Genomic DNA, 14,027 nt, shown 5'->3' on the forward strand with positions numbered 1-14,027 from the left:
TAGAGCTGTAGAATAATTATGAAGCAATATCAAAAGGAGAGTAAGGCACCTATAGACACAAGTAGTGGAGGCCTACTATACATTGGGGGGGAGGGGCAACAAGGGGAAAACAGGAGAAAAGGGGGGAAAAACTCAAAAAAGTGAAATCTTTAGCAGAGACACCTCGCACACAGAGTAAGAAAACAGGAGTGTAAATGAAAAGGAGGGAGACTTTCCGGAAAGAAGAGCAAGAAGAGAAATAAATACTGGATTTGCATGCTGAGCTCCTGAAATGGCAAATGATTATTTATCAGATAAACTAGAGAACAAGAAAACCAAACCATGGAAAGTTTGTCCTAGCCCAAATCAGAAATCAGGAATTTTGACTTCAGGACTTCATCTAATAAAACAGCCATAGACCCCATGTGTGGTTCTCCAGCTAAGCTCCAATCACCTTCCTAAGTGCTACTTCTCACGTTATAATAAAGCTGGTACTCAGTGGGAGAAACTAAGCTTTTTTTGCTGTGTTCAGAGCTAAATGCACTCAACCAATAAAAATGAAACACAGGTACGCCAAATTCTCAAAATATGTTTTTTAAAAGGTTAATACTGAGTATTTTCCAAACTGATTTTCAATCTTAAATGACTCTTTGAAACTCTCGGCCCAAATTCAACTAAAATAGGTTAACACCTATTTTTGTTTCCAAAGCTTTCAAACATTTTCATGATGACTGGCAGAGCATAAAAAGTCTTTTATCATAAGGAGACTGACATGGAACCCCTGCAAGACTCCAGTTCCTCCAATCCATGTTACCCAAGCAAAGACCTAAAAGGTGGTGGAGACCAATGGTCAGCAAGGAATGAATGCTAAGGAGGACGGCATTACCTTGCGGACACACTCATCACAACCACACGTGGGAGTTTGCCACATAGTGGCCTGGAGACCTCGGACAACATACAAAGCCTTTCTTTTGAACACTGAGTGCATGTCTAATGTTCTTCTCATTCAGCCTCACAAAGGATATGTCAGTGTTAAACTCTACCAATCTGTATCATGCAAACAGGCACCAAAGACAAAGGTTATATTTGATTTAAACTGCCAAGGGTAAAAAAAAAAACTAGAATTCAACAAATCCCAACCCTACAAACTGAACAGATCACCTAACGGGTCTAATAGCTCTGTCTCAGTCTTGCCCCAAATTCATGTCCTACAAGTTAACATATCAGTTCTTCTCATATCTTTACACTGAAGAAACTCTAACATCAGCGAAGAATAAACTCCATCTCCTTATGGGGGCATAGTCTGTACATGTGGAACTCAAAATCCATGCAAATTCTCTGTACTCATCCACGATATTGCACTTTTTTGTATAATACTTTAATACGTGAATACACACGTGTATACATTTTCTCCCTGAAGTAAAATTCATATTCCAGAAAGTTACATTAAAAGTGTCACACCTTAGCACTTTCTTGCCTTTGTGCATGCCTTGGCTTATTAGGTTTCTCCAACATGAACAACTTCCTTTCATTCTTCTCTGCTGAGTGAGCTAGCTAACTGGCTCAGATACCACCCCTTCCTTGAGGCCCTCCCTCCTCACCTTCCCCAGTCCAGGTGACCTCTCCCCTGGGCTTGGTAAGGCTGCAGGTCCCACCCACATGCCTTTAGTAGGTTGTCTTATGCTAATCCATTCTCATCTTTTCTTTAGTGGCTGGGAGTTCACAACTGCCTTAGTCAAGCAATTTTCTAGACTTTCACTGACTGGCCAGGACCCAATTTATTTCAAGTTCTCCTGGAAAACTTTAAAAACATAATTTCAGAAAACAAGCAAGTTTAACTATTACAACTATAACTGTACATACTAAATTTAGACTCAGATTTGATGGACCTTCACAATTTGATTCCTCCTAATTCTCACTCCAGCCTCCTACCTCTCTCCCTCCTTTCTTGCCCCTTTGAATAGAAAGTTTTATACTCTAGTAATGGAAAATAACTCAGAGTGGCTTGGATTCCTCAAGTTACTTCGCAAGCTCCTACCCTGCCTTGTCAGCTTCTTGGATAATTTCTGAGCCTTAAGAACCCAGTCAGATGATACTTTTTCCTTCCCTAAACCACCACCCTGCCCCACTCCAAAATGAACCCCTTTATAACCTCTGTTCTTCCCTCACCACAGTAGCATAGTGATATGGTTACCCACCTCCCCTCTTCAATTCCATACTCTTTTCAGGGTTCATGTCTGACTACCACTTTATCCCTACCACCTAAAACAGTGGCACAAGAAGCTATGCAAAAAAATATCTGTTGAGCTGTACAGAAAGAAAATGAATCTATGGTCTTAAAATCTGCTTGTCTCAGGATAGTTATGTTATCTAAATTATAAAGTACAGCCGACCCTTGAACAATGCTGGGATTAGAGGCACCAACGGCCCTCCCACTTGAAAATCCACATATGACTTCTGATTCCCCAAAACCTTAACCACTAACAGCCTACTGTTGACCAGAAGTCCTACTGATAATATAAACAGTAGATTAACACATTTTATATGTTATATGTATTATGTACTGTATTCTTAAATATAGTAAGCTAAAGAAAATATTAAGAAAATCAAAGAAAAAATGTTTACTGTATTTACTGAAAAAAAATCTGTACGTTAGTGGACTCGCACCATTCAAATTCATGTTATTCATGGGTCGACAGTATGTATTTTAAATACAAAATATATTTAATATTTATGACCTAATGAATAATACTTCCAGATCAATCATGTATTCACTCCTTCAACAAATATCTGGGCTCCTATTAGCTGCCAGGAACTGTGCTGGGCCAGGACACCAGCTGGCTTTTAGGCTATCTTTGCACATATTAGCATCTTCTCTGGGCAGATGAACTATAAAAGCTGAGCCCAGACCTCTGAATGACCACTTCAGCTGAAAACCAAGAGTGTGAAGGCTCTGCCTACAGTCATAAATGAGAGAAAGTCCCTACTTTGGGGAGCTCAGATTCTAGTAAGGGAGAAAGGCAAACAGTCAATTTTCGACATTTCCTATGTGACTGAAAAATCAGACTTTGACACACAACACTTGATTCTCTGTATAAATCCTCACCTCGTTAAACACTGGTACTATAATTGTCAATCTGAACTTCGGCCAAGGCAGCCACCTATGCCAGCAGAGAGTTCTAGTATTTTTCTAGGCAGGGAACAAGCACTGTTTCCAGATTCAAGCAGGCTGCACACAAAAGTGACCACATTTTCAATTATCACCTTACAGTGACTGGCCAAATTTATTTCACCAAGGAACATTCTCAATTCACCAGTTCGATTTTAAGTCATTTTTTAGTTTCACGTGCTTGAGAATTTTTCTGTAATAGTAAATATTTCATAAAATACTTTACTCCATTTGAAATTTGCTTTAACAGTTCACTGCTTAGCAATGCTACACACTTATCTACTAAAGTTAAATACAAAAGATAATTGGTATTCCCAGTTGATAAAACACATTTGAACAATACAAATCTTTTAAAACAATAGGCTAAAATAAGCTTATTTATCTTCTCATAGTTAAGGGGAAACACTCATTCTTGCACCTCTGTTAAGAAATGTATTTTTATATACACATTTTTGACCAATTGCTTCCTCATGAAAACTAGGTCAGTTTAACTGAGTTCTAAAAAGAATGGTCTGCGTTAATGTCAACTACAACTGTCTTTACTTCTTGTTCCTCTAACATATAGAGTACATCACATAGAACACAAAAATTAATCTCAAAAGAAGTATAAGGGGGGGGTAAAAAAAATTGATAGTGATCCAACTGGCAAAAAATATTCAACCATTTATTTCAGACCCCTATTCCAAATATGGTTCCCATTAAGAGATAATAAATCTTAGCCTTTAATTCCCCCATCTAATGGTTGAGAAGGCACTGTAATTTAGTTAAATTCAATTAATTTGTTCAACAAATATTTATTATGCATCCCCAAAGAGAGGAGAATTGTGCAGGGCAAGTGGAAGTGAACAAAAAAAATAGAACCAATGCTCCTGGAGCTCATCATGGAGCAAGGTCAACATCTAACAAGGTGCCATTCCTGTCAGCAGGTAGATACTTTATTAAAAGATTTACTGTCAACCTAACTTTTCTTTAATGCAGAGCCTTACCTCTTAGATTTCTGGGATGAATCTGTTTAGTCCGAGGCATCTTCTTTGATTCAGGGGCCCCTTTTTCTTCTTAGAAACTGTAGGAAGAGCAGGTCACAGAAAGGTAGCTCCATAAACTTAATGTCCATCAATTAATCCATTTGCTGAAAAAAAAGAAACAAAAACCACACTTGAAAACCTTCAAAGAAAAAAAGACACTTCAAAAGTTATGGCTTAATATAGCACTAATTTAAACTCAACGAACCAAGCTAGACTGTTGTAGAGAATTATTAATAACTTTTAATTAAGCACAGGACATGTCTTTCTGCCAATATTTGGGATTTCTCATTAAGAAAACAGGAAAAAAAATCACTGTACTTTTATCAAAGAAGAGTGAAAAAGTTCACTGAATAGCGTAAAAATAACAACAGCAAGTACAATTAAAGTATAGCATCAGGCTATAAAAGGGTTATGCTGTATTATGCACATGTCTGCCCAATCATAAACACTGGGAACATGAACTATGTCTTATTCAACTTGTTTAACTAAGTTCAGTTAATGTATGTAGTTGTTATTGTGGACTCTCCCAAATTATCCCAGTTTCCCCTTCTAAGTTCATGGTAAAACTACACTTTCTGCCTCCCTGTGTTTAGCTAAAATGTGTCACCAGTTCTGGCTAATGACCTGAGTGGAAGAGAGGTACATTGGTTCTAGGCTAGAGCACTGTTACCCAAGCAATATTATCCAGAGCTCTTTTCTCTTTGCTATGGCACAGCCACGGTTCTAGACAGTGAGTCTGACATCATGGAGATGAGCTCCCAGTAACCCAGTACAATCATGTAAAACAAACATGAGAGACTGTTGTTTTAAGTCACTGATGTTTGGGAGTTATTTGTTACTGCAGCATAACCTAGTCTGTCCTGATTTATGCATTTTAAAAACAATGATCTAACGTAAAATATGCCAAGACAGTAATAATCCAAAACCTAGTAATATCTCTCTCCTTAAATCAGCACATTGGTCTCCTCTTCCACAAGACTCTCAAGGATCCTTGAGCTAAAATTTCAGTTTTAACTTCCTGCAATATGGCTGATAAGCAACGCCCATTATGATGATGTTAAACATAAAATTTTTAATCATTAAGCAAAAGACACAAAAACAACGGAAATGCTTTGGTTAAAATTTTCATTGTATCCAGTATTGTAGAAGAAACAATACTTCCTGAGCACCTGCTGTGCGCCTATTTACTTTCTACACATTACCTAATTTAATCCTAACAACTGGTAAATTGTCTATACTTTATCCATTTTAAGCCAGGAAGAGGTTAATTAACGTGTCCATGGTCAGCAACTAAGGAATGTGGCACCATGTGACTCAGTTACTGGCAGTGCTCATTTCCTCCATGGAGATAATACCTACTCTCAGGATTTTATTAAAGAAGCTGTACAGCACAAATCATGACTATACATTTTGGTGTCAAACCAGAATAAGTTCAAAGCCCGGCTTTACCCCTTATTGTGTTGCCTTGTTCAAGGTACTTAACCCCTCTGAAGATCAGATTTCCCAACTGTAAAACTAGGAAATAGTATCTACTTCATAGGGTTTAAGTTATAAACAATGTGCCACTGCTAGACACACAAAAATAGTCAAATGTTAATTCACCTTAAGAAAGCCTATAAAGGAAAGATTATATCTAATATACCAGTATAAGATTTTAGAAATGTATGGTTTTATTATAACCAAAAACGAATAGAAGAGAAAACTACAATTAACTTCAGTATCTTAATATTTGTAGCTTTCTTTAACTACATGGGTAAGAATATAAAACATGATGGTCCAATACTATGCATACACTTCATCCAGCACTGTGCTAAATTATCTATAAAAGATATGATTCAACTCCCTGCATTAATGTCATCCACCATCGGATACACGTAGCTTCCGATTCACTAGAAAATTTAGAGACGTTAGGGCCAAACTGTATACTTAAATACATTCCTTGTTAAACTTAAGCTGTTAAAATGGTCACGATATTTGGAAGTTTTAAAGCGTGAACTCCGATTGTAACAGTCACGTGATTCCCATAAGATGAGCATAAAATGTAAAACATGTAAATTTCCCACCAATAACAGCTTTCTGCTACCCCATTCACTGCCTACCCACTGTCTCTAGCTGTCCATCCCATGTTTAAATCCTTGTATGTAGAGAAGTGGGTATTTTCAGAGACAGCAGCACTGTAGCAACTAGGACGAGTGACAAATCGTTCTTTTACAGGAAAGAAATACTACATGGAGCAAAAACATGACACGATCAAAAAAGCGTAAAGACAGTTGCAGGGAGAAAAAACATGAATGAATGTGGAGGGCGGAGCCTGGGAAAACCCCTCTGCAACGCTGCACTGAACAAAGCACTTCGCATGCCGGGGGGGAGGGAAGAATGGAAGTGCCAGCTCAGGAAGGAGACCGGAGTGGGTGCGGAGAGCAGGAGGACAAGATGAGGCGAGCGCGGCAGCCCTGAGACTCCTCACCACCAGCTCCACCAGCGCCCCCACCCCTTGAGCAGCAACTCCTTCCCCAGCCCGACCCCAAAGCGAGCCTGAGTCGACCCGCGCCCAAACCCACCGCCTTCTTTCCAACTGCTGCAGGCACATACTCCCAACCCGGAAAGAAACTACCCAGGTGGCTGGGAGTAAACAGGCACTTCGTGCAAAGAACGAAAGGAAAAGAAAGCCACAAAGGCGGGAGGTTGGGAAGCCGAGGCCTGGTCTCCCTCACCCCCCACCCTCTTGCAAAATGCATCTGCGGCTGGAACGCGGGTGGGGAGGCTGGGTCCCTCCGTACCTGCTCAGCTCGCAGGACCGCAGCTCGGGCCGCTCGCGTGCTGCGAGGGCTCCCAGAAGTGGCAAGTGTCTCCCGCACGCAGCCATCCCCTCTGCAAGGTCGGCAGTTGCACACGCACGCACACACACACACACACACACACACGCATACACACACGCGCGTCCGCACGCTCCCCACCCGCGGAGGGGGATGTGGTCCTGCCCCCCCCCCCCGCACCTCCACTGCTCCCCGCCGCCCTCCCCGCTGCAGCGCCCCCGCCGCGGAGCCCGCGCCGAACCTGCAGCCAGGACGCCCGGCGGAGCCGCTGCCGCTGCAGCCGCAGCCGGCCCTAGAGCTGCGCTGCTGATGGCGGCGGCCGCAGCTCGGAATCTCCGCGACCCCCGCGCGGCGGCGGCGGCGCCTGGGATCCCTCCTTCACTTGACAACCCCAAACACAAACATGACCTCCCTCCTGCGGCTGCTCCCGGCTCTCGGCCCCTGGCTCCGTCCCTCCTCCCCGCCGTCGCCGCCACCGCCCCAGCAGCAGCCACACTAGAGGCCGGCGACTGGCACTCACACCACCCAGTGCTGAAATATTAAACAGGGGAGCTGGCCGGGGGGTGGGGGGGAGCGCGGGGCACGCAGGCGGGGTCCGCAGGCGCCGGGCGGGGAAGGTGGCCGCGCTCGCCGGCGCCCCGGGCCGCGGCATGACCGCCGCCGGGGAGGGGCGTCCGGGGGGCTCGCAGAGCGGCGAGGCGAGGCAGGGGGCCCCCTGGGACCGTGGGGCCCGGGGTGAGGAGGGCGGGCGCGGGCTTTACCTCTCCCCCCGGCAGAGTAGGGCACGTTTAGCGTCTTTAGGGGCGACGGGAGGAGCGCGGCCCGGCGGCGCGGGGGAGGGAGGGCGAAGGTCCGAGGCTTTCCCGCGGGTGGGCGGGGCGGCAGGGGATCCCCGGGGGCGGGAGGCGGGGAGGCCGCGGGCTGCTACGCGCGGGCGGGGGAGGGGGCGTCCCCAGGCGGCGACTGAGGACGGAGCTGAGGGGGAAGGGCGGGGGTCACCCTGGGCGCGGAGGCCCAGCTGGGCAGGCGCGGCCGCCAGAGCAGCCCTGGGGTAGGGGTTGGGTGGGTGCCCCGTTCGGGCTCGCGTGGATCCCGGAGCCCCGGGTCTCCCCGGCGGGGCGGGCCCGAGACCTCGTCTCGCCCCGCCGTCCACCCGCGGCTCCGCCCCGCCGGGCCGCCACAGGGACGGAAGGGAGGCGGGAGGAGGCGGTGGCGCGGCCCAAGGGGGAGGGCCGGGGGAGGGGCGCGAGGGGCGGGAACCCGGGGTCGAGCCGGCCAGAGAACTGGCGCCCGACGGGGGCGAGGGGCGGGCCAGGCCGGTCACGCGGCCTCGGGAAGGCCTGGCCGGGTCGCGCAGTTGGGGGCGGTTGGTTCGAGAAGAGGGGCGGGGACGGGCGGGGCGGTAGTTTCTCTTTACCGTCTCTTTACTTTCTAAAGCAGGATGTGGGCCGGCCCGGTGACGTCATGGGGTCTCCCAGCCCCGCCCCGCGCCCGGGCCGATTGGGGGTGGGGAAGAGAGAGGGGGGCACCCCAAGGGGGTTTCCTCAGCAACGCGTTGAGGGAAGGGGAAAGTCATTGTGAAACTTGAAACTCATTAACTTTGAAAAACAACTTTAAAAAAACCGGGAGCGGGGCGGGGTGTTGGTTTGAAGGGTGGAAGGGGACATGTTATTAACCCTGAACTGAAACCACTTTTGGGTGGCGGATGTTCTATTAAAAGATTGAGGAAAGCCAAGGTTATTCCAGAGGCCGCTCCAAAGTCCGCTGGTGGTTCCCAGAGCCCCAGCGGCGAGCGCAGTTAACCCTTGCCTGTCCGCTTAACAGCCCGAGGCAGGAAAGGGCGGGGTGAGGTGTTTGAGGTCAGAAAAGCGGGGTACGGGGCTGGGCATCCGAACTGCTTCAGGGACGAAAGGAGGAAGAGGAAGGGGGGAGTGGGAGTAATTACCATAAACCAGAATTTGACCCCGGCTGCTAGAAAGCAGCAGAGAAAGGAAGGAGTAGAAATCTATAGAAAAGAAATCAGGAGGGGCTGGACCAGGAAAACGAAGGTTTTCGGAGATAGACCTAAAGAATGGTAGAAGTTTGGGGCTCAGAAATTCCACATGTACATCTAAAGAGCTGACAGAAGGGATTGGTTTAAGGAGTCGCGCTGAAATGGGGAGGAATAAGATTAAACAAAAATTTTGATGCAGAAAAATTTTTCATTAAACCAAACTGCTTTCTCCTTTTAAGGAATAAAAATGCTAAAAGACCATACACCCACTACGCTGGCCATCTGTGCAAACTTCAATTGTTTTGTTTCCTGGGACTTCCATAAAGACGTCTAGGCTTTTCCTGCTAGGGTTCACCCCGAAAATCCCCCCGAGAAAATCCTATCTCTAGTTCATCTGAGCTAAGAAAAGCTTAATGCACAAAAATGGGAATAATTAAAAGTGGAATACTCAATAATGGCGAGCTTGTACCTCAAAATAATGTTGTGTACGCCCTTTCAAAGGGGGGAACATGCCTATTAAAAACTAACTTTAGTCAAAAGAGCAATATCGAGAAATTTGAAATATTTACCATACTGACCTTCCACTCTTGCAGTGAAATAATGCACTTTTTAAATTTTCTACATAATATAATCATCTTTTATGAAATGACATTTAATGGATTGCAGTCACAAACAGCATATAATATAACTGTCCAACTGGATATTTGAATAAAAAATAAACATGATTTACATGAGAAAGTATACCTACTCTGGATAAAAACGAAGGTAGCTCCTAATTATTAATTTTACTTGTGTCACCTGCTAAGTCAAAAATACTAACTGAATGAATATATTTCTAACACAATAGTTATTGAACATAACAAACATTGTGAACATAGTATTTTATAAAGGATTTGGCATTGCTGTGAACCTTCTAACAAATTAAATATGCAATTTTGTCATTTCAATTTGTTAAAGAACTTTGCTTAAATAGACTACCCATAACTCAACTTTATTGAGCAGAAAATCAAACTTTTCTTTGAAATATATACAATACCGAAAACTTGTTTTCTATTTAGGAATTAATTTTCTAAATGCATTTTCCCCCCTAATTCTGCCTCCAATTCTAACTTCCTAATTATCAGAAAGCAAGGAAAGCTAGCTAAACTATAAAGTAGCTAGCTGCGGCTTATTTTGAGGCATGTTCAACAGTTTCTCAAATTGTATATTATAAACGAAATATAGGGAAACTTTTTTTTGAACAAGATAAATGTGAGTGGTAAACAGCAGTTTGAATTGTCAAAAATTCTAAAACAAATGGAGTGGTGACCATATACCGAAAAAAAAAGAGGGGGTTCCTAGGGCCCATTTCTCTCAGGCTGCATCCCTATTGGCCCTGTGAACGCCTCTGGAGTCCCCTCGGGGATTGAGGTTCAAGTGAAGGCAGTGTCACTGAGAGGTTCTACACATTTTCCTTGCTAGGCAGCTATGGGAGTACAGAAGTCCACCCCGAGGCTTCGTCGCGGGACTCCGCCGTCCCGCCGCGTCCATCCTGTTCTGCGCCACCACCGCTGCCCGCGCGTCCTTAGCGGGGTTCCCACGCGGCCGCCCGGCCGGCTCGGGCTCCCCCCTGGCGCGGCCCCGCGGCCCCAGCCCTCCGCCCTGTGCGCGGCCCGGCTGCGCCACCGCCACGCGGAGATCCCGGAGGTTCCTCCCCGGCAGCCACCGGGTCACGCCGCCGCCGGTCCCTCCCCTCCGCCCTCCGCCCTCAGCGCGCGCTGGGCTTTCCCGTCCACCGGCCGAATCCCCTCCTCCTTGGGGCGACCCGGCGACAAAACCTTCCTTGCGCGTCCTGCCAACTCTGCCCCACACCCAGGCTCTTCTCGAACCAGACAAAAGAACCAAGAGAAAACTTACCCGAACTGCAACGCAAAAGTCTGATCCAAAGCTTCCTGGGTTTAACTTTTAATTTTAAAAACAACAAAAGCAGAAACCAAAAGCCTCCTAGGTTGGAAGTGGGCGTGAGAGGAAATGCTAGGGGGAGGCGCTTCATTCCCTCTGCTGCTTTTGCCCCCCCTCCCCCTTTTCTGGCCCCTGCCTCGGGCTTTGATGTTATCTAGTGCACCGCCTACGTTGGTTTATACCTTGGGCTGTGCGCCGAGAATGATATACAGATATTCGGCACTCTATATGCTAGTTTGAAGAGAAGGAAGCAGGTGGTCACGGTAAAGTATCTCCGCTTCTTAGCCCCGCAGCGAGAATGGAACATATTGCCCTGTCTTCCTTTTATTACCTGGACTAAAATGAGCAATCCACATATCTGGTAATCCTGAAGAGCTGGATGATACGGTATTGTATGTTAGATTCGGAAAAGGCCTTCTAAATCAGATTCATTTCCCTCCACTATAAGCACAAACTTAGAACAAGGTGGTATTGTATGTTTTCTGAGGCTGTATTTGGTTTTTAGATCTCAGTTTTGAAAGTAAATGTTATTTCCCTTCTTAGACCTGTGGCCTTGACAAGACAAGACTATACCTCGGAATAAAATAAGCTCCATAATAGCACGACGTTCATATATCAGTCTCATAGGTCAGAATGTCCTTCTCACATTATAGAAAGCTTGTAACTATTTATTTTATCTTAGTTAACTGGACACTAGCAGAAACTGGATATATTTTTATATTAGTTTAGAAGTCTGGATACCATGACAAAGCACTAACGAAGGATGCTTTTTCTTTTTTCTTTTTCTTTTTTTTCTTTCTTTTCTTTTTTTTTTTTTTTTTTAACAGATCAAGAAGGATTTCACTGTCTACCATTCAGCCCTAAATGTTCATCCCCTTTACGCCAACACAAGCCTGTGTTCAGACCTTGCCCTCTGGAAGTTTGCAAATTAATAGAAACAGGATAAACACATGGAAAAATACCTAGAGGGAAAATAGATACAAGAAAAAGCTTATAAACAAAGCCAATTAAAGTTATACAGAGTTATTTACATGTTTACCGAGAGCTCTCTGGATTGAGTGAAGGACTGGACGGTGAGAGAAAGTTCAGTCGTAAGGGTGAGTTCTGAGTAGGATTTTGAAGAAAGGTTCATGATTTAGCAATAGCGTGAATGAATGCAGCATTCCAGGCAGAGAGAAATAGCTTAAAGATGAGAGCAACTAAGCTATGCGTGATGGTTTTTCTGACTAGAGTGAAAACTCAAATGTGAAAAAAGTAGGTGGCCATATAAATGTAGTATCTAAACACGACACCTGACAGGGGAAACAGAAACTATTAATAACTATACCCAGATGAGAGACATGCACCTGAACTGTACTAGGCAAACAGGAAGGTAGGGTTCTCTAGTAATGAGATATGAAGACAGAGTGGGCAGGCAACAGGCAACCAGGGAAAAGCCTTCTTAGGCATCATTATGAAGGAATTAAAATATGATACTGAAAATACAGGCATATCTCATATTATTGTACCTTGCTTTATTGTACTTTGCAGGTAATATGTTTTCATCAAATTGCAGCAAGATCTTCCACCAGCAAAAAGATTATGAGCTGGTGAAGGCTCGGGTGATAGCATTTTTCAGCAATAAAGTATTTTTTAATTAAGGTGTGTGTACATTGTTTTTTGGCCATAATGCTATTGCACACTTTGTAGACTATAGTATAGTGTGAATATAACTTTTATATGCACTAGGAAACCAAAAAAATCACATAATTTGCTTTATCACGATATTCACGTTATTGGGGTGGTCTGTAAACAAATCAACAATGTCTCTGAGGTAGTAGTCATTTGGAGACATGATCTTTTTAAGGAAAATTATTGTCACTAATGGATTTAGGCTCTGTCATCATAGTATTTTAATAGGTAGTAGTAGTAGTAGTAGTATTGGTATTGGCAGAAGTAGTAATAGCATTTGTATCAGCAGCAGTAGTAATAGTAGCTATGGTAGTAATTGTAGTAATTGATAGTTACTGAGAATTTACAATTTGCGAGGCTTTCTTGTATAAACTCATTTAATTCCCTCTGTAAACCCATACTACAGAAGAAGAGAGGCTTAGAAATGCTAAACAATATGCCTGCAGTCACGGAGCTAGTAAATGATAGATCCATGATTGCAACCAAGAAAATATGGAGATGCTCAAAACTTAAAGATTACATTTCATGAAAAATATCACATTAGTCTCTAATATTCTACACCTGTGGCACAAAGAAGACAAAGAAATGAAAAAAAAAAAAAGTCCATAGTTTCAGCTTTGAGAACTTGGTAGATTATGTGATGAAAAATGGGAAAGTTGAGATGGTGTGATGCTTGAGATGAAGAAGAAAAAATGACTTTGAGTTTAAGCACGTGTAGGTTAAGAAGGATAATTTAATTCACATTTATGCCAATGTTGATATTACTAACCATATAGGATACACTATTAGAAGGAACCTAGTTTCTAACTTCATTTAAAAGCATCTAGTCTTCTTTGTGCCAACTAATAATAAAGTTTAACAAGTACTATTTAGTGTACTGTCTGTTAAAGAGGTGAAAGAAGGATAGGAGTGATTGATAGAAGTGAGACTTGCAATTCCTAAAAGAATTCCTCACAAGCAATGTCTACAAGTATCATAGTGGGGAACACGAAAAAAGCAACAGTGTTCAACTAAAACAATCCAGCCTTATCCATGATCTAACAATGTGAACACAAAGTGCAACAGTCTAAGACACTGTATTAGTCCAACAATCTAAGACACTATCTTTGTTGGCTCAGGCTGCCATAACAAAGTACCATAGACTGGGTGACTTTAACAATAGAAATGTATTTCCTTACAGATTTGGAAGCTGGAAATCCAAGATCAAGTTTCAGCTAATTTGGTTTCTGGTGAGAATTCTCTGGCTTGCAGGTAGCTAGCTACCTCCTCACTACGTCCTCATAGGGTCTTTCCTCCAGGAATGCACACAGAGAAAGTAAGCTGTCTGATGTCTCTTCTTATAAGGACACTAATCCTATGGGATCAGGGCCCCACCCTTATGACTTCATTTAACTCAATTACTTTCTAAAGACTATTTTTAAACACAGTCACTG

General features: G+C 44.0%; 1 protein-coding gene across 6 annotated transcripts in view; it reads right to left on the reverse strand.

Annotated features, from left to right (window-relative positions):
* HIVEP1 (HIVEP zinc finger 1) overlaps nucleotides 1-11,007 on the reverse strand; it is a 132,112-nt gene extending 121,105 nt beyond the window's left edge. For 2 of the 6 annotated variants that reach the window (XM_016154342.2, XM_016154337.2), the window contains exons 1-2: nucleotides 10,879-11,007; nucleotides 4,135-4,277 (exon numbers count right to left, since the gene is read on the reverse strand). In XM_016154342.2, coding sequence (XP_016009828.2) covers nucleotides 4,135-4,174 — 40 coding nt within the window. In that variant the 5' untranslated portion in view covers nucleotides 4,175-4,277; nucleotides 10,879-11,007. The other 4 variants (XM_036237081.1, XM_016154341.2, XM_016154340.2 and 1 more) reach the window with 4 other exon arrangements.
* Nucleotides 11,008-14,027: the final 3,020 nt, after the last annotated feature.

This window comes from Rousettus aegyptiacus, unplaced genomic scaffold (genome assembly GCF_014176215.1).
Source record: "Rousettus aegyptiacus isolate mRouAeg1 unplaced genomic scaffold, mRouAeg1.p scaffold_m13_p_1, whole genome shotgun sequence".
In the NCBI taxonomy this organism is placed as follows: Eukaryota; Metazoa; Chordata; class Mammalia; order Chiroptera; family Pteropodidae; genus Rousettus; species Rousettus aegyptiacus.